At 43.4% G+C, this 20,948-nt stretch overlaps 2 protein-coding genes across 24 annotated transcripts in view; one reads left to right on the top strand and one right to left on the bottom strand.

Annotated features, from left to right (window-relative positions):
• Nucleotides 1-6,959, bottom strand: part of LOC113029564 (aspartyl/asparaginyl beta-hydroxylase) — a 44,050-nt gene extending 37,091 nt beyond the window's left edge. For 9 of the 23 annotated variants that reach the window (XM_026180483.2, XM_026180489.2, XM_026180488.2 and 6 more), the window contains exons 1-3: nt 3,894-4,088; nt 3,600-3,781; nt 3,457-3,525 (exon numbers count right to left, since the gene is read on the bottom strand). In XM_026180483.2, the coding sequence (XP_026036268.2) occupies nt 3,457-3,525; nt 3,600-3,765 (235 nt within the window). In that variant the 5' untranslated portion in view covers nt 3,766-3,781; nt 3,894-4,088. Of the gene's footprint in view, nt 1-3,456; nt 3,526-3,599; nt 4,089-6,768 lie in introns of those variants that run through there. The other 14 variants (XM_026180490.2, XM_080306271.1, XM_080306272.1 and 11 more) reach the window with 6 other exon arrangements.
• Nucleotides 6,960-9,104: 2,145 nt separating this feature from the next.
• Nucleotides 9,105-19,738, top strand: LOC113029563 (uncharacterized). Its single transcript, XM_026180482.2, has 4 exons — nt 9,105-9,309; nt 11,214-11,365; nt 14,638-16,335; nt 16,568-19,738. Exons 2-4 carry the CDS (start codon nt 11,348-11,350, stop codon nt 17,489-17,491), a joined length of 2,640 nt encoding a protein of 879 aa, XP_026036267.2. The 5' UTR covers nt 9,105-9,309; nt 11,214-11,347; the 3' UTR covers nt 17,492-19,738.
• The last annotated feature ends 1,210 nt before the right edge of the window (nt 19,739-20,948 follow it).

Below are 20,948 nucleotides of genomic sequence, written 5' to 3'. Positions count from 1 at the left end.
ACTAAGAGCACTCCTGAAATAGCCCGAGGCTGCGTTCAACACGTGTGCGGTTAAAACACCTCAAGTGTCTCTAAAAGCACTAAAGACTGTAGAAAGCAGCACGTAATGACAGCAGTGATGGAAAAAGCATCACCTCGGTCCTGATGTGGCTGATAAACACCCGGCAGTGTTTGTGGGTCACAGCTAAGGTGCTGTGAGTTTCACCTGGTTCAGACACCAGGACGAAGAACTAGCTTTAGAGTTTAAAGAGCAAAGGTTACGGTTATCTAAGGTTACGTCCACACTGAGGCTACGTCCACACTGAGGCTGCGTCCACACTGAGGCTGCGTCCACACTGAGGCTGCGTCCACACTGAGGCTACGTCCACACTGAGGCTACGTCCACACTGAGGTTACGGTTATCTAAGGCTGCGTCCACACTGAGGCTACGTCCACACTGAGGTTACGGTTATCTAAGGCTGCGTCCACACTGAGGCTACGTCCACACTGAGGCTACGTCCACACTGAGGCTGCGTCCACACTGAGGCTGCGTCCACACTGAGGCTGCGTCCACACTGAGGCTACGTCCACACTGAGGCTACGTCCACACTGAGGTTACGGTTATCTAAGGCTGCGTCCACACTGAGGCTACGTCCACACTGAGGTTACGGTTATCTAAGGCTGCGTCCACACTGAGGCTACGTCCACACTGAGGCTACGTCCACACTGAGGCTGCGTCCACACTGAGGCTGCGTCCACACTGAGGCTGCGTCCGCACTGAGGCTACGTCCGCACTGAGGCTACGTCCACACTGAGGCTACGTCCACACTGAGGCTGCGTCCACACTGAGGCTGCGTCCACACTGAGGCTGCGTCCGCACTGAGGCTACGTCCGCACTGAGGCTACGTCCACACTGAGGTTACGGTTATCTAAGGTTACGTCCACACTGAGGCTACGTCCACACTGAGGCTGCGTCCACACTGAGGCTACGTCCACACTGAGGCTACGTCCACACTGAGGTTACGGTTATCTAAGGCTGCGTCCACACTGAGGCTACGTCCACACTGAGGTTACGGTTATCTAAGGCTGCGTCCACACTGAGGCTACGTCCACACTGAGGCTACGTCCACACTGAGGCTGCGTCCACACTGAGGCTACGTCCACACTGAGGTTACGGTTATCTAAGGCTGCGTCCACACTGAGGCTGCGTCCGCACTGAGGCTACGTCCACACTGAGGCTACGTCCGCACTGAGGCTACGTCCGCACTGAGGCTGCGTCCACACTGAGGCTACGTCCGCACTGAGGCTACGTCCGCACTGAGGTTACGGTTATCTAAGGCTGCATCCACACTGAGGCTACGTCCACACTGAGGCTGCGTCCACACTGAGGCTACGTCCGCACTGAGGCTACGTCCGCACTGAGGTTACGGTTATCTAAGGCTGCATCCACACTGAGGCTACGTCCACACTGAGGCTACCTCCACACTAAGGTTACGTCCACACTGAGGCTACGTCCACACTAAGGTTACGTCCACACTGAGGCTACGTCCACACTGAGGCTACGTCCGCACTGAGGCTACGTCCACACTGAGGCTACGTCCACACTGAGGCTACGTCCGCACTGAGGCTACGTCCACACTGAGGTTACGGTTATCTAAGGCTGCGCCCACACTGAGGCTACGTCCACACTGAGGTTACGTCCACACTAAGGTTACGTCCACACTGAGGCTACGTCCACACTGAGGCTACGTCCACACTGAGGCTACGTCCGCACTGAGGCTACGTCCGCACTGAGGCTACGTCCACACTGAGGTTACGTCCACACTGAGGCTACGTCCGCACTGAGGCTACGTCCGCACTGAGGCTACGTCCGCACTGAGGCTACGTCCGCACTGAGGCTACGTCCACACTGAGGCTACGTCCACACTGAGGTTACGTCCACACTGAGGCTACGTCCGCACTGAGGCTACGTCCACACTGAGGCTACGTCCACACTAAGGCTACGTCCACACTGAGGTTACGTCCACACTGAGGCTACGTCCACACGAATACGCTTTGGTTTGAAAACGCATCTTTTTGGCCTCCCGTCCACACTGAGACGCCGTTTGCAGAAACCTTTGGAAACGTTCTCCAAAGCGGACACATTTGAAAACCCAGTTTTCGCATTGCGGTGTGGACAGCGAACCCCGAGCCTTTTCAAAAACGATGACACATTTTAGTCATGTGATGCAGTCATGTGACCAATGAAACTAAGATAGCGGAGGGCGTTATACAGCAGGTGTTTGACAGCCTTATTAAAGATTAATATCAGTCTGTAGATGCTCCAGAGAGCTTTTCCTCAAATTCTTTAACTCTCACTCGCTTTTGCAACTTTGTACTTTTGTGTTACTCGCAGCAACAACTCCACCTCATTGTGAGTCCGTTTAAATAACTCGGTGCTTTCCCTCGACATTCTGACGCGACGTTACAAAGAGCCGGAAACTAATAAACGGCAGACAGAAATGAAGCTTCTTGTGTTTCACGCATGTGCAGGACTGGACCGTAAGCGCTTCAGTTGTTTCAATGTGGACGCACAACTCTGTGAAAACGACTGAAAGCGCCAGTGTGGACGCGGAGCGCTTTCAGACATTTTCAAACTTATCCGGGCGAGTGTGGACAGAGCCAAAGTCATCGAAGCAGCCACGGCGCCCCCAGTGGGACACCCTGCTGCGGGTTTAAGTAAATGATTGCTGGTTCAATTCCAGCCGGAGACACAAACCCCCTTTGTGTAACCAAGCACTGCTACAGCACAGCAAACAGCAGCTTCCTGTATCCAAGTAAGGCATGGACATTTACTCACGACCCTCACACACCTCTCTCAGGGTGGGAACGTGGACTTTACAGCCCAGTAAACCCAGTAAATCGTCTTCATCACTGCTGACCTGATGTCCCACAAACCCGAGAAACTCAAGCAAACTTTGGTCACTTTGGGTTTCAAGTACTTTGTCTGAGTTACTGGGAATTTACACTTTGGATGGAAATTCAATCCACAGCTGCGCAGCGACCTCCCACCCTGCACCGTAACCTTCATCAAAGTGTAACTGAAAATCAGGGCGATGCAACAACTGCGATTGTACGATTCCTATAAAAACATTATCACTGTACCTGCTGGAAGCCTACAGAGAAACAGCGTTGCTCCGGTGAAAAGTCTGCTTAAACCTAAACCTGATGTTAAAAGATTTTGGATTAGACACAATGACGTGTAATCTGAATACCGACGCCAACAAACTGATGCTGAGACACATTCGCTTCACACCAAAATCACCACAAGCCTTCACAGCATCACCAGGGTTCATCTTGGCAGCTTTTATTGTGAAAAGCTGCCACAGGATGTAGCCGAGTTTGTGTTAAAAGCATGCTGCACACCATACGAGGTGAAACCACACGAAACTCTGACCTAAGAAGTGTTCCAAACCGGGCCAGTCCATGCCTGTCCTACCTGTCTCCTGGACAACAGGCTGCACTTCCTTCTGTGCACGTGTCACTTCCTCCTCCTGCTTCACGCCTCCTAAACGAGCCAAACCCGACCAGGTGAGAGCCAAACCTAAACTGAACCAAACCTCATGCATGCCTCAGTCCTACCTGTCTCCTGCAGCAGAGGCTGCGTTTCATCCTCTAACAGCGGCTCCACCTCCTCTTCAGTGTACATCACCTCCTCCACCTCCTCCTCCTCGGCGTGGATCTCCTCTACATGAGCTGCACCAGGAGAGGAGGTGTAGGAGGTGCCGTAGTGGCGGTATCGCTCCATGGGTGGAAGCACCACACTAAACCAGCATCAAAAACATTAAAAACAGAAAGTGAAGCTCCTTCACGCACAAGATGAAACTGACCTGCAGGACAAAACCTGAAGACGTCACAGACCGAAGATTAACGCACCAAAACTATCGGAGTCTTCTCAACCAGGTGACGGCGTGCTTGAAGAAAACAAGCAGCTTTAAAAGTTCGAGGAGGAACTCAACGAAGTGACAGAAGGAGACAAAAACAATCCGAAAGAACAAAGACTCTAAACGAATGATCGTCAAAAAGCTTCAGCGACTCTCAGCGTCTCCGAGCAAAGACAAAGAGTGAAGGAGCTCCTCCTCCTCTTCCTCCCAGCAGCACAGGGATTGTGACGGGCTGCTGAACCTGATCCACACTATTATTAGAGCTGACAAACCCTGCGACGCTGGCTGAGAGATGCCAGAGAGGACAGAATAGCCCCTGCATAACCTTGACACCGGCATTTCTGGACTCTCTCAGCTGTTGCGGCGTTTCAGAAATAATCAGCAGGTAGTACGGCCACGCCAGAAAAACCAAGGTGCTGTACTGGTCCTGAACCACAGCAGGGAACCAATGATTGTTGGGGCTCTGAGTGAAGTGGGTGTTAATGGTGGATAACACCCCCATAAGTGTGGCAGTTTTGCAAGCAGAGCGCGTTTTCCCCCTGAATACAAATATTTTTGGATGACCTGTTTTAAAGACGAGATCCGAGAACACAAACGGCAGTTCAAGCGCTCGCGATGGTTCAAACACAAGAGTAACGACGGTATCAGCAGGTATGACCCACAGGTTCAGGCTCCGGACGACCAGAGGTCAGAGGTCAATGTACGGTCCGACTCAGGCTGACAACGTTTACTCTCGAGGTCTTTATGCACCAAACGCATAAAATGGGTCAAATAATTTCATGTGTTAAAGATATTTTCCTGCTCTTAATGCATCGCCAACAGCGTAATTTAATAGGACGAATTTGAGGCACTTCAGTTTTTTGGATCGTGCTCGATTTTTCATATTTAATAAACAGACCTGACCAATCACATCACTGCGTTTGGCGCTCGTGACTCGAAGCGCCTACTGGTACTGAATATACAACGAAATGGAAACAGCACAATAGTGTAATCTTGCAGACTAAGAGAACAAGTGTGATAGTGGTGCACTGATGAGCACAGCTTATCTTTCCAGCGCTGACTCGGCTGCCTGTATAAAAACCAACCTGTGTAGTTTTACAGTAAAGCTGCTGCCCTTCAGCAACTGTATCACTCTTTGTGAAGCAACTTCTGGAATTGCCAACTTGATTCTAATGAACTGATAGCAGAGCGACTGAGCTGTATTACCCTTTTATCTCCACCTCGACCCACCAAAGTCACTCTGAAGACAGCAGCTGACTGTGAGTGGTCCGTCTCCTTAGCAACAACACTGGAAGCTGATTGGACATCACAACGATTTTGTTTGTGGTCTCCAGCAGCTGAACAAGTACATCAAAAGCCAGCTGTTCCAGGTGCTTTTATATTCAGCCAAGATTTCCTCATAGTGGTCGGAAAATTATTCCCAGTGCTCATATCACAGGTTTACAAGCTCACACCAGCATGGAGGGTTACACATGATGTTTGGGCATTTGGACACATGAAAAATAAAGAGGCTCTAATAACACGTGTGTGTGTGTGGGGGGGGGGGGGGGGCGGGGGGGGCACTCTTCATGGTTTGTGAAAAAAAAGCAAACTTCCTGTTTGTATTAACAACCATGAAGAGGCTGCTCTGGTCTTAGAGTACCTCATTACAGCCAGTTCTGCTTTTATGTGATAAGAACCTTACGATCCATCACTCGTCACTGTGTGTGTGTGTGTGTGTGTTTATATCTGTGTGTGCGTGTCAGAGTTGTGTATGCACACAGTCACGGATGTCAAACGGGTGTTATTCTTGCTCTCACCTGATCGAACAGATGTTTGCATGTGTTGTTACAAATGGAAAGCATGTGTGAGAGAAACGTGGAGGTAACACTGTTGAATGTTTAAAAGCTAAAATGTGACAGCAGCAGCAGTGAGCACTTTGTAACACCCAACATTTATCTTTGATGTGAAATTATATGTGTTTGTATTTCAGGCTTTTGGGGACCCTGTGTAAAGACCTCAGACTGTCTCAGGAATGTCAGTGAAAGCATGATTCATGTGTTTTTGCCCTTTAAATTAATTACAGATTGCAGTGAGGAATAACCCGGTTTATATCGGGCTTATAAATGTGTAAATAATGAGCGGGGCCAGTAAACTCCCGCACAGATAACAGAGATAACATGAACCCCTCGCTGCTGCCTGGGAGAAAGTTAGCTGCCGTTAGCAGGCTGTTATTGATGGGGGCTAGGTTAGCTTAGCGTCGTTTCCACGGCCACTTTCATGTTACCGATGGGCAATGAAGCTATAATCACACAGAGCATGCCGGGATTTATCAGGGAGGTTAAACTGGGAGTCTGCTTTATTGTGATCATTTAGCAGCGCTAGCAGAGAAAGGGGCGAAACCAGTCCCGCTCTCTTGTATCGCGAGAACATCCAACCAGACTCCATTGAAAATTCTTCCAGTCGAATATGCATTTGTTTAGAGACGGCGCTACAAGTTATAAACATAAAATACGACATCTGCGGGAATATTTAAAAACCACTTCTCCACTCGGCTTCAGTAAAATACAGCAATTGTGATGCGTTTATTATAATTAGATATTTAACAGCATGTTAATGACGCTTCAGGACGCCAGGCAGTGCGCACTTTTCGCTGTTGGAACCACGGGAGATCTACCTCCGAAAGTAGGAGTCTACGTTATATTTTGTATCAGTGTATTAGCCGAATCGAAGAACTAATCTTATGGATTAAAAATATATTCTCGCTTTTGATGTACTACACGCGATCCTTTCCAAAGACTGAAAATAGCTATAAACTGCAGAATGTTAAACGGAAGTCTGAATTAGAGACACAGGCGGGAGAACCCAGTCAGATAAAGGGTACGTACCTTTTTTTGAGTGGTTTCTGGGATTCTTTCTCTGCGCCATTGCTTCGTAAAGTATCCGATGTTTGTTTCAGTCAAGCAGCGATGAGGTGACTCTCTAACCTGGCCGTGGTTGTCGCGGTGAAAGCTCCTGTTCGCTTTCTGCTCTCCGCTCTGTGCGATGGAGCGACGCGTTCACCAAAAATCACGTCCTCACTTGGATACCAGCAAAGCCAACGTCCATGGTAACCGTGATTGGCTTAGTAGTTCACAAATCAGAGCTGCCTAATGAGTGTGTGGGTGGGGCAACAGGCGGGTTCTTGTGTTTTCTCACCAATCAGATTCCTGCGCTGCTTCCCAGTGTCGTTCCTCCCTCTGGAGAGGAGCAAAAACGTGGCAGAAGAGGGAGAGGAGTTTTAAACATCGGGGCGGAGGGACACAGCTAATGGGGGTTTTAATAACCTTTATTGATAGCGTTGTTACGGTTTAAAGTTAACATTGAATAAAGCAGGTTTTAAATTAGATCATAAGAACGGAAACGCGATGAAGTAAATAAAATACTTTCATTAACTTTTAGGAAACAATTTCTTGTTGTTTGATTATTTATTTTATGGTCTATATAAATAGCCCACTCAGAGCTGAAGTAATGTTCTATTATTGATTTAGGGTTATAAATGAAACAAGTGGTGCAGACAAACTACGCTGAGGGAGCAGAAATGAAAAAACAAATGCACCAGAAGTCTCCACAAAACTCCCAGAAACCCACCACCTCTGCTGAGATGGCACAAAAACGTTTCTCCTGTTTGTGATGCTAAAACGCCTCACAGTCAGTCACCGGAAACTCTTAGTTCACCTCTTATTGCAAAATATAAACAGACCCAGTTAATAATACAACAATTGTTTTATTGAAGGTGGGGGAGCAAGCTGGCATGTAGTAAATGTGATTGTCCACTAGATGGAGACAAACACAGAAGAACACTGAGCCCTATCGCTGCAGCTGAGTAAAGAGAACCTTTATTTAACTTTTAATAGTACACTAATAGTTCTGCCTATCATAAACAGGTGCAGCTCTACAGTGCATCAATTCCAGCCTAAAGTCTGGCCATGCTCCCCAAGAATGAATGATTTCTGTCCTGCAGTGGGGAAAAAAGAAAGAAATAAGTGGTGCAGTGGTCACATCAGTCCATCCGTGTCCCTATGTGGCTTCTCTACACGAACCCGGGCTTCCTCCCACAGTTCTGAGACATCCATGAGGATGAATGTTTGTCTGTCTTACAAGTGTCAGACATGCAGCAGAACTTATGAGCCGATGCACACATAAACACTGGTTAAAGGCTTGTTTTGTTCAACCACTATTCTTCAGCTGGACACATCGAAACAGAGTTTGAAGATGTTCAGAAGATAAATTTGGAGGACAATGAAATTCTTTCCTCAGTATCAAAGAAGCCAGACTTCTGTTGTTGTACCATCAGGCTTTTTCCACATCCTAGAAGAAAACTCTGCAAGAAAACATCCTCCTAACTGCAGCTGTTCAAAGGCTGCTGGCTCATATCAATCAGTCAATCAGGAGTCAGTTGTGGCCAGTGACATCTACGACGCTGTTGCATGCTGGGGCAGCAGATTGAGGGTCGCAGATGCCAACAGACTAAATAAACTGATCCACAAGGCCAGTAATGTTGTGGCGATGGAGCTGGACTCTGTTAGGGTGGTGTCTGAGAGGTGGATGTTGTCCAAGATTAAGACAATACTGGGCAATACCTCCCACCCACTCCATGACGTACTGGGTAGCCACAGGAGCACGTTCAGTGGGAGACCGAGATGACCCAAAAGCACCACTGACCAACACAGGAAATCATTCCTGCCTGTGGCCGTCTCCCTGTACAACTCCTCCATCTAACACACTGTAAACACTGCAATAGTTACACCCTTTTTTTGCACACCCTCTTTCTACTCAGTAATATTGCTGCCAGTATTCTTGATATTTATTTATAACCACCTCTGTCAATCCCATTATGGAGTGATTTGTGTATATATTGTGCTATTTCTTAAATCTGTAACATATTATATGGTTAAATAGTCTAGCCTGTTTTTCTTACTGTTACTGTACTGGAGCAACTGTAACTCACATCATTTTCCTTAAAGTATGCTGATTCTGAAATTGCAAACAAAATATTTTACAAACTTCAAAGAAAAATAATTTAATTAATTAATTATACTTTAATTAATTAGTATACTTAATTACTTCCATTTTAATTAGTTAATGACATGTGTTTAATTAATTGTTAAATGATGTAATAATTCGACTTATTTTGGCAAGTGAGGCCCTCCATAGCTCACGGAGGCTCGTTTATTGCTTCGCACTCCAGACCAGCAGGTGGCGATGATGCGGATCGGAGGTGGTGGAACAACGGAAGTACAGTCAGACAAGAAGAAGAAGCAGCTGCAGAAAAAGAAGGATAAAAATTGAAGATCCGCTTCAGCGCAACCGTCCAGCCTACCCAAGACTTCCAGCCCGGGTTTGTGGCCTGAGCTCGTCCGGAGGAAACCACCGCGTTTGCGCCTGAGGTTAGCCCGCTATGTCCCGGACGCTCATTAGGCGCGTGCGGAGGCAGCTGCATACCTGAAGCTGACACGTGTGAGACGGGCTGGTGGAGACAACGCGAGCCCACTGCGCCACACGAAAGTGTCTCCACCACAGCCTGAAAACACGAATTTAGACTCGCAGTCAAAGTTTAAGTGTCGACGTGACGTACTCATTAAACACGGTTTATCTGCGATAATAATATTATTCATTTTAATGTTGCAGCTGCAGATGGTTTGAATGAATTCCCCTCTGCTGCAGCATCATGTAGAACATCTGTAAAATAAGAAGGAAGTAAAACTTTAAAGTACAATGTTTGCATATTAACAAGTACATCCAAAGTTTACTTCAGTAAGGTACTTGAGTAAATCATATTGCATCACATTGTAGTGCAGAGAACAGTTTTGTGTGGATCTGATATTTGCCATTTCATTGCCTTTAACCTTTTTTTTCAAATTTCACCTGCAAAGAGACGGTTTTACCTGCTTTTATGGAGAAACTTCCTCATGTGTGCGCAACAGATTCTTCTTCAGGTGATTTTTATAAAGCAGCTCACATCCCCAGGTTGATTCAATTCAATTCAAAATGTGTTTGTATAGCACATTTAAAAGGAACAGAGTTAACCAAAGTGCTTCACAACAGGTTAAGAACAAGAAAAAACAATAGAGAAACAAATACAGATAAATGACAATAAATTAACATTTAAAAACACCAAACAGGCCTGATGGTACTCAAACTGAACTTGAATTAAAAGCAAAGTAAAAAGTGAGTTTTAAGACGTGATTTAAAAGACTGAATCTGGCTGGACGATCTGGGTGCTCTTTTGGGGTCGTACATGTTGAGGAGTTCGTTTAAATAACTGGGTGCCATATTATTTAAAACTTTAAAATTAAGTAAAAGAATCTTAAAATCAATATGATACTTTACAGGGAGCCAGTGTAAGTTTGCTAAAACTGGAGTGATGTGTTCATACATTCTAAGACCTGTTAAAAGACGTGCAGCAGCATAACTGCAAGCGATGGAGAGTGTTGGAGACCCAAACAGAGGGAACTGCAGTGATGAAGGCATGAATAAGTGTTTGTAGGTCTCCTGGGGGAAGATCAGGCTTAGCTTTGGCAATTTCACATAACTGATAAAAACTTGTTGTCACATCTGTGGACACTTGCTTCTCTAATTTAAAGGAGATATCTAAAACCACTCCTTACAGTGAGAGAAAGATGAGAAGCTAGAGGACCGAGGGTATCGGCTAACTTGTTCAAAGAGGCGTGAGTTCCAAAAACCGACACTTCAGTTTTATTTTCATTTAGTGTAAGAAAACTCTGTGTTGACCAGTCTTTAACATCATGTAAACAGTTAAAGGCTGCACTGGGACTGAGACGTCCAGTTTCAAGGGGAAGTAAATTTTGATTTCATCAGCATAACAGTGAAAGGGAATGTTGTATTTCCTAAAAATAGATCCCAAAGGCAGGAGTCAAACCTAAAAGGACTAAAACACAGAGCAACCCGAGTCGACGGTTAAAAGAAGACCATTAAAATCTCGTAAAAGCGCAGTCACAGTACCAGTGATGGGAATAACGGCGTTGACTGTCTAGCACCACACCTGGAGCTCAGGGGGCAAAAGAATCACATGAGTGCTGCTGTTTGACTGAGGAAGGATAAAGGAGTCGTGGTCAATCACATGACCACTTACAGACAAAGCAACAAGGTGACATATACCAGTTTATAAACTGTGTTGATGGGCCAGTAAAACCAGAGTCATGATAAACGCGTGTTTGTTCCTCAATAGTTTCACCTGAGATGAAGGAGTGCGTTTCTACTCGCGTGTTCAGAGTCAGTGACGAACACATTCTTTATCATCTACAGACTTTTATGTCATGTTTACGTTTAGGATTGAATCCTGAATCTACGAGATAAAGGGTGGAGTCGAAATCTGAAAACACAGACGGAGGCTGATGTGATGGTGGGATGAAGACGATCTGAGGAAGAGGAGCTCGATCCTCCTTCAGCCGCTGCAGAGGAACAATGGGCTCTTCAAAGAAGGTGAGGAGTGCACCTCGGTGTCAGTGATGTGCTCTGACACAAAACTGTTGATGATAGATTTTGATGGAGCGCAGCTCCCTGTTTCATCATAAACAGTGTGTGTGTCTGTGCGACGTGATGGCTACAAATAACAGCTAAATCCAAATTTGCACACGTTACACATTTCTTTGTCTGCTTACAGATACAAAGCAAAAACCTCTGTGCTTAGCTTCCCTGACTGTGTGTGAGTTTCAACTTATGAGTAAATTTACAAATTTTACAATCCAATCAGAGAGCAGATGAGTTTGGCTGTCGGAGGGGTGTTTTACTGAGCTTCAGGTCCTTCATCACAACGAAGGACAACAGTCTGTGCGTGTCTGAGTTCGGTGATTAGTGTGTCACAGGTTTATGTGCTTGCACAGAGACCTCCAGAGCCTTTTCAACAGCTCTGTGGACCTCAGGGGGAAGGAAGTGTTGTGGAAAGGACACTCTTCACTAGCCGGGATAGTTACAAAGCTTTCTTTCATTATGAATGAGTTGTTTCCTATTGAACATTTGAACATAATACAACAGAAACTGTTGTAGAGGATATAACGTCAGAGATATACGTGTTTTGAAATGACAAGGAGCAGGTGCATCTAGTACACGTAGAGCTGCTGCAAAAATATGACCCCAAGTGAGTGCAGTGACACCACATCTGTTGTGAATGGGCCTTTATGCTGCGCACTGTGACTCACAGCAATGGTCCCTGGTCAGTCCTGACTTTGTGTTTAAGTAATACTAACGTAGTAAAGGTATTTCTGACCACTGACATACCACAACTTTATCCTTTCAACAGCTACAGTTAAGGGACCTAGCTTGTATGACCCCTACGGGATATTTATATAGAGATCCTCCAGCCTCAAACTGCATTACCCTTCCAGGACCCGAGGCTCAGTAAAGCACCCCTCCGACAGCCAAACCCAAAGATTGAGTAAAACTTTGCACTTGTAAGTAGGGCTGGGCGATATGGCCTAAAATTCACAAGGTGATATAATTTGAAGCATGTGCGGTAACGATATATATCGTGATATATTCTTTTCTTCTGTATAACGTATTTTCCACACTAAAAATCTTTTAATTTTCTCAAAAATCGAGAGTGTGCCTTATGTATGAATTCTGGTTGTGCTTACTGACCTCGAACCGATTTCTGCGTGCTCAAATGTTGAATATTTGAGCACTTCAGGTCCCAAAGTCAAACGAATACTAAGAGTTAAAAACGGTCTAAATTCTTTCATCTTTAATTAAATCATCAGCGTTGCTGCTTTATCAGGTGTAACAATTAAGTTTTACATCGATGCATCCATGAAAACAGAATTTATTAAATTTAACAGAGACAGAAGTTAACAGGAAGTTAGCTCGCTAGTTTACACCTAAACATGACATGTTCTAAGAGATTTTTGAAACTAATTCAAACGTACAGCTCTGCTATCACTTCCAACATAAATGAAGACAGAAAACTAAACAGCAGTGGCCTTTGAGGGGTTACTGAAGTTTGACTACCTGATATATAATGTTGTGCTACGTGATTGCTAGCGACACAGCTATGTTAGCATAACATTAGCACAGTGAAGCTGGAGGATGAACGCCAACTTCTCTTCCACTCGATAAAAGTGCTTCATCTCTTTGCTATGACTGTCGCCTGGCATAATTTGCAGATGATAATGGTTGTATTATCATACAGTGACATATGACAGCAGCCGCTGCGATGCTTTAGACCAAAACAGGCGCAGCTTGATGACATCATCAACATGCGCTATCGCGATAGAGCGATATAGTCAAAATCTCTATCGTTGGCCAAATTTATATTGTTTCTATCGTATATCGTTTCTATCGCCCACCCCTACTTGTAAGTTGAAACTCACACACAGCCAGGAAACCTGAGCGCAGAGTTTTACACGTAGTTTTTTGCTGTAACCAGGCCTTAACAAAAAAAATTGTAACTCGTGTAAATATTTTTTACAAACACACAAATTCTCATCTGCAGATGCACAAACATAAAATGTTCAGATATTTTGGTTTACATGGTTACAAAACTCAGTTCACAACTACATATTTGATTTACAAGTAGAGCAGGGCGATATGACCAAAGATATTTATCACGATATACATTTGAAAATTTGCGATAACGATATAACTGACACTAGACAAAATACTTTACAACTCAACTTTATTAGTGCAAAAAAACAAACAAACCCATCTATGTATTTTCACTTAAACAAGCAGCTGTTTTATGTGAATTAAAGTTATATAAAAATGTAACAGTGTAAATTCCTCGCTGACAGTTTAGCCAAAAGGCGTTTCCAGTGGAAACTGGCCGACATATCCTCAGCATAACCATGTATAATATCCACAAAACTTAAAAAGAGCTTATACACACACAATACAGTAGCATTATGTTGAAGCACAGTACGTATCACTCCGCGAGGCTCCGCCTACGATAGCCGTAATGCTCCGACAATCCATCAAGCGGTGCGGCTTCGTAGCTCAGCAAAGTCGTACTAAAACATTTTTTGACAGATTTTTGAGGGCCGTGCACATAAAATCGGTTCGGTAATAATGACGGCCCGCTTGTTCTACCAAAAATAGTGCTTTGGTGTGTATCTGACGGATGAAAGCCAAACCAGTTCCACACCACTGAAGTTGCACCATTTTTACAAACCAATTGTGGTTCAGCTGTTTCATTTAACGATCCGGTTTCGCTCTTCTCATTCTCCGTTGCCACCATGCTTTTTCCGCAATGTGTGTATGAAAACAAAGGCACTGCGCATCCGCGTTTTACCCATATTCTATTGCGATATTTCATTTTCTTATCATTGCCCAACATTATAATGGTATCATCATGAACTGTATGATGTGGCCCAGCCCTAATCACACAAAATGTCACAAAGATGGGTCTCACCTTTTTCTCATGAGAGAACAATGTGGTTTAAGGTTGACTATGAATACTTTGCACTCACTGTCTCTACTCCTCAATCAATCAATCAGAACTTTATTCGCCACATGCAAGTTGCCCTGCAGTGAAATGCCCCCCCCCCCCCCCCCCCCCCCGACCTTACATACACAACACAGACATCACATGGGGAGACAGATCAGAGATCAGTAGTATTACGGAAAAACACAGAAATGTACAATACAATGAGAAAGTCCAAGAGTGATAAAAGAGACCTCTGCTCATGCTGGGCTCCTATGGGAGGACAGCATGAGAACAGAAAACAAACAAAAAATAAATCTGCATCTGTTTGTTGTTCCAGAAATGTAAAAGACAAAGCAAAGTGAGAACTCAGCGATCTCAGGATGATAAGGCTTCCCCAGCAACAAACAAAGACAAATCACACCCCTGCGAAGAATGTGGAAAGGCTTTTCCCACTGCAAAACGGCTCAGAAACCACCAACGCATCCACTCTGGAGTGAAACCCTTCAACTGTGAGCACTGTGAAAAGGCTTTTATCACAGCAGCAGCTCTAAGAATTCACACACGTATTCACACTGGAGAAAAACCCTTCAGCTGTGACCAGTGTCAAAAGACTTTTCGTCACACATCTGCCCTCACGGTACACAAGCGCACCCACACTGGAGAAAAACCATATCCCTGTGATCAATGTGAGAAAGCTTTCCCAGTTTTATGTGCTTTAAAAGAACACCAGAACACCCACACTGGAAGGAGACCGTACTCCTGTGGCCAGTGTGGAAAGTCATTTAATCATATAGCAGCCTTGAAAAGACACCTGCGCATCCACACTGGAGAGAAGCCGTACACCTGTGAGGAGTGTGGCAAGTCCTTCAGTATACTCAACTACCTGAAGGTACATAAGAGAGCTCACACTGGAGAAAAAAGGTTCTGGTGTGATGAGTGTGGGAAAGGATTCACAAAACAAAATAGTCTCAGAGAACACCAGAACAGCCATGCTGGGAAAAAACAACATTCCTGTGACCAGTGTGGAAAAGCTTTCTGTTGGGCAGCCAGCCTCAAAACACATAAGAAAATACATGAAAATGTGAAACAGTACCTGTGTGAGATATGTGGAAAAGCTTTCCTCTTGAAAGGAAATCTAAAGAAACACAGTAAACTTCATACAAGGGAGAAGCGTTACTCTTGTGACCAGTGCGAGGAAGCTTTCACTTCATCAGCTGAGCTCAGAAGGCACCAGCGAGTCCACTTTGGTGATAAAGTATACCGCTGTGATAAGTGTGAGAAAGGATTCACACAGTCCGGCAACCTCAAAATTCATCTACGCACTCACACTGGAGAAAAACCATACAAGTGTACCCAGTGTGAAAGAGCTTATGCCAAAAAACGTAGCTTAGCAGTGCACCTAGTTGCCCACTCTGGAGTGAAACTACATTCCTGTGATGAATGTGGGAAGGAGTTTGCTCATTTGGCATACCTGAAGAGGCATGAGCTCGTTCACAGTGGAGTGAAGGCACACAGCTGTGAGCTGTGTGGAAAGGCTTTTGTCAGCAAGAGTAACTTAAAAAATCATCAACACAGGCATACTGGAGTGAAACCATACAAGTGTGATAAGTGTGGGAAAGCTTTTTCCTCCAAGCAAGTCTTAACTCTCCATCAGCATACCCACTCTGGACTCAAGCCATATCGCTGTGACCTTTGTGGAAAAAACTTCAGCCAGAAAGTGACCCTGAAAAGACACAGACGAATGCACACGGGAGAGGATCTGTACTGCTGTGAAGTATGTGGTAGATGTTTTCCTTTGTATTCTGGACTAGAAGCCCACAAAGTTACACACACAGGGGAGAAACCGCATCGCTGTGAACAGTGTGGGAAGGCTTACAGCCATTATCGCAGCCTTATAATCCACAAACGAGACCACACTGGGGAGAGACCAGTCAAATGTGACCAGTGTGGTATGCGTTTTAAAAGTTCCAGCTCTTTGTGGCACCATCGACAGATTCACAAAGGAAAGAAACCAATTAAGTGCCATCACTGTCAGGTATTTGGAATGGATTTCAAGAAATGTTTTCTGAAATCTTTTTTTTCATATCATATTGTTTTAAGTATTTTAGACATTAGACAGTAAGTGCGGAGTCAGTGTGTTAGATGTGAGAAGTAAATACCTCAGATCTCAGACTGTAACTGATTATGCAGCTTTTTGTTAGCTCATTATTCACTGTAATTTATAAACCCAAGATTGTTTTCCTTATAACCTTTGGTAATTGTTTCAGAAATGGAGCAGCACATATGGCTCAAATCCTCGACGCTGTCAGCATTGTGGCAATAAACCATACCGCTGCGTCCAGTGTGGAAACACTTTCAGCCAGCTGTTAACCTTAAGAAGACACCAGAACATGCACACTGGACACAAACTGAACTATTGCAAAGAATGTGGGAAAGGCTTCCCAACACTGGGTCTATTAAAATGCCACAAAATTGTCCACAGTGGGGTTAAAGGTCATGTCTGTGATGTCTGTGAGTCATCATTCACCAACGCAGGTAATCTCCGAAGACACAAACGAATTCACACAGGGGAGAAACCATTCAAGTGTCGACATTGTGAGAAAAGTTTCACATCCTCAGGTCATCGCACGCTTCATGAACGTGGGCACACTGGAGAAAGACCATACTCCTGTGACGAGTGTGGGAAAAGCTTCAGACATTCAAGATCTTACCGCATACATCACCTCATCCACACCAAAGAGATAATAATTCCTTGTGAAGTTTGTGGAAAGATATTCAACTCCCTGTCTTCATTTGAGTACCACGAACGTACCCACACTGGGGAGAAACCTTTTAAGTGCAAACACTGTGACAAATCCTTTATTTCAGCATCTATGCGCGCACGACATGCACATGTTCACGACAAAGAGCAACAGTATGACTGTGACCAGTGCGACAAGAGTTTCAGGACTCACAATTCCTACACCATTCACAAGCGCAACCACATTGCAAATAAGCAGTTTTATTGTTACCAGTGCCCAAAAATATTTGCTTCATCGCGAGGTCTGTGGAAACATCAGGTCAAACATGCTGAGCAGAAATCATTTCCTTCACTGGATAAAAGGAAGTGCCTCGAAGCATCTAGCCAGACTTATGGTCTCAGACTTAAAACCCTCGAGATCAGGCTGCACAGAATAGATATAGATTCCTGAGATTTCAGTTAGTGTCACGTTTTGTGTACTGTCTTAACTTTCAGTACCTTTAAAGTTCGGTAGCAGTACAACAAAGTGGTACATTAGATTATCCATTGTTTGATGACCTTATTGGTCTGTTGTGCAGTGGTGCTAGTTTCTCTATAGGCCCTGAGAAAACCAGTAAAAATGTAGAGTAAAAAAGTGGTTTAGAGATTGAAATGATAAAAAGAAATATTGTTAAACACTTAAGCCCCACACCCCCGGTACCGGGGGCAAAAAGGAGGAGATCACGTTTAATCGGTTATAACGTGGGTTGAGAAATATAAGTCCAGACATGTGTGGTATCCACAGAAACCTCAGAATCTCAGCTAAAATGTCATAAAAACCATTTCTACAACCACCAAACACACCAAAAACAAGCCGTGATTAAACGAGCAGTTACGTAAATGCGCAGAAGTCTGCTAAACAAACAAAACCGAACCAGAAATTCTTCAGACTTCGTGTAACCAGCTAGAGATAGGCTGGTTAGCTTCCAGGGCTATCACTGACTCCACACACCAAGTTTCACCACGATCAGACCAAAATTCACTGAATGAGCCGTAAAAGAAGACCACAAAAACACACAGCAGCGCAATTGCGCTAAGACAAAAATTGGCTTACCGTCCCGATTTCCTCCGTTATTGTAGCTGGTAGCCATGTGAACAGTAGTTACCATACCTACCTAGCCGCATCAGAGCAGTTTTCCGTCAACAACCTCCATTTTAGACCCACCTACAGACACGTGACTGAACAGACGCCACATGCTGTAAATTTGGGCCCACGTGGGTTTTGGCATCACAACGTCTGATTGGTTGAAGTGGCATGAACGTGGCATCGTTACTGTGAATCTATTGGCTCAAACGATTAAAAAGAGGTGTCAATCACGCAAATTGACCAAAAGAAACCGAAGTTACAGCCCCTCAGAGTTTAAAGGGCCAGAGGCCAATCAAACGCTCCAGGCGCGCTGCAGAAAAGGGCCATTGCCATGTAAATGTGTGGTTAATTCTTCAAAAAAAATTTTTTTTTTTTAAAAAAAAAGCATTTTTAGGCCTGTTAATAAAATTTGTTAATTTCTGCTCTTTAAAACCTAAAAAAATCAACTGGCATGGTGTCCAATTGTGTGCCAAATTTGGACATTTTTGTACAATGTCTGGATATTCATGTCTTGACAGGGCTGTAATTTTTCACTGTTTCACTCTAGAAACATGAATCTTTGCACAGATGATGTTTATATGTTGGTTACTGAATTTCTGGAACCAAATGTGATCTGAGGCATATTTTTCAAATGCTAAAAATTAAAAATATATAATTAGGCGAGGATAAAATCTACTTACTTTTTCTGTGTTCCAGTCTCAGTAACTTTGACACAGTAATATCTGCTTCAATATTTACACCTCTGATGAAATTTCCCAAGTGTTAGCTTTATTTTGATACCAAGATTGTAAGGACAGAGTTTGTAATTGCCGAGAAATAATATAATAATTAAATTTGGGCATTACATTTTCGAGCAGGAAGCTCAGAAACCCCCTTGGGGCTTAAGAGGTTAAATAAGCAAATTAAATTACCTCCAGGACTGTAAGGGGACTTAAGCCTAAATGAAAGAAACACTTGGGCCTTTGTTAATGTTTCATGTTCCATTAGCTCAGTCAGTGAAAGTTTAGACAGAATGTTTTGGTTTGGTTAGATTCACACAAGTTCTTATTAGATAAAACTGTTCAAACTGGAAACAGTCTGAAAAAATTTACCAGTGCTAGAATTTTTCAAACCAGCAACTGCCAGTCAGTGGAAATGGAGTATTTGCATATGTTTAATACACTTCCTCTGGGTGGTTATAAAAGTTTTAGTTGCATACTTTTAATTTAGTTTTAGTTTACCTTTATGTTCTTTGTCAACACTTCCTTTGGATTTTAGCAACATTTGAACATTGCTAAGGGTGATGCAAGCGTGAGTCTCCATAATAATTATTGCCTCAGACAACAGCATTGTGGTTTAGCTGTCAGAAATTGTATTATTTGTGAACCTTTCTTGTTTTGCTACTCAGAATTTGTAAAGAAGATAAGACTTAACCTTTTGTAGGGGACTGAAAAAAAAAGAAAAGTATTATTATTATTTTACTTCTCTGACTTTTTCTCTCAAGGTTTTTGTTTAATAAGTGTGGTTCGTCATCTCGTAAGGCTGTTGAGGAAATTTACTCACCATTTGAATAAAGTTCTGAATGAAAAAAAATACTGGTTTGTCAAGTTGTGAAAATTCCACTTAATTATTATTAAGTAGATCAGAAACAGCTTGTGGCTGGATTATTCCTAAATCTTCAAAAAGCATTTAAGAAAAAATCAACCATGAAATCGTAATTAATAATCACTATTAAACAATATGGGATGGATTATTTACATCTAATTTTACAATCAGATGTAAATAATTTTACATCTGATTGTAAAAGTATTTAAGGGACAGGAAAATTTGAAAGTTGGGAGAATATTCCTCATCATGCTTGTGGTGTTCCTGGAGGTTCTGTACTTGATCCATAAGGATTCAGTATTTATTTAGTTATTTGTAAAGTATCTGATTCACAAATATTTGTTTTTTCTGGGCGATAAGGATCATCCTGTTTGGGAATTGTCCAACTAAAGTGCAGACTCACGTAGATGCTGTGGAAATTGAAAGAGTTCAGCATAGGTTCCTTGGTATAGATGGATATAATAGATGATAACAAAAATAGATGATAAAATAAGATGGAAATCTCATATAAAACATACATAACACAGTTCCAAGAAACATTTCAATATTGAGTAAAGCAAAACACATTCTGCTTTCACTTTATATGAATTATTGTGCAGAGGTTTGGGCCAGTACTTAGAAATGCTCACTATCATCATTGTCCATATAACAAATAATAAGGGCCATAAGGATCATACTGGTTACAGAGATCCATAAATATGTTTACCTCCTGGCGCACGATGTAAACATGTAAAGAAAGGATTTATGATTGGATACGATGTAAACAGGAAGAAAAGGGTGATGATTATTGGTACAAAAAGAAAAAAGATGGGGGGTTACACAGGCTCATGCTTCTCCACATTATTTATTAGGATTATTCTGTTTTGCTTTTTTTCTGTTGTGGTTAATTGTGTTTTTTCTTTTCTTTGATGTTCTTGTATTATTTCAACATGTTCAAAATAAAGCCACACAAACAAACAAATAAGCAGTAGATTTATAGTTTTATGTATTACAATATTTAATTTAATCTTTCTTTTTTTCCACATCTAGCCACCTATTTATCTTCTACCACTTATCAAGGTCATGGGGGATGCAGTCTCTGCAGGGATGCCCAGGCCCAACTCCTGCTGGAAGAACACCAAGGAGCTCTTTTCAGTGCAGCAGCATGACTTTATTTTGGGTTAACATGAAAAGTGATCACATCTGCTGGGTCAAAAAT

Source organism: Astatotilapia calliptera, chromosome 9 (assembly GCF_964374335.1).
Source record: "Astatotilapia calliptera chromosome 9, fAstCal68.1, whole genome shotgun sequence".
Lineage (NCBI taxonomy): Eukaryota > Metazoa > Chordata > Actinopteri > Cichliformes > Cichlidae > Astatotilapia > Astatotilapia calliptera.
Note: the sequence above shows the minus strand (reverse complement) of the source record. Positions and strands in the feature narration are given on the sequence as shown.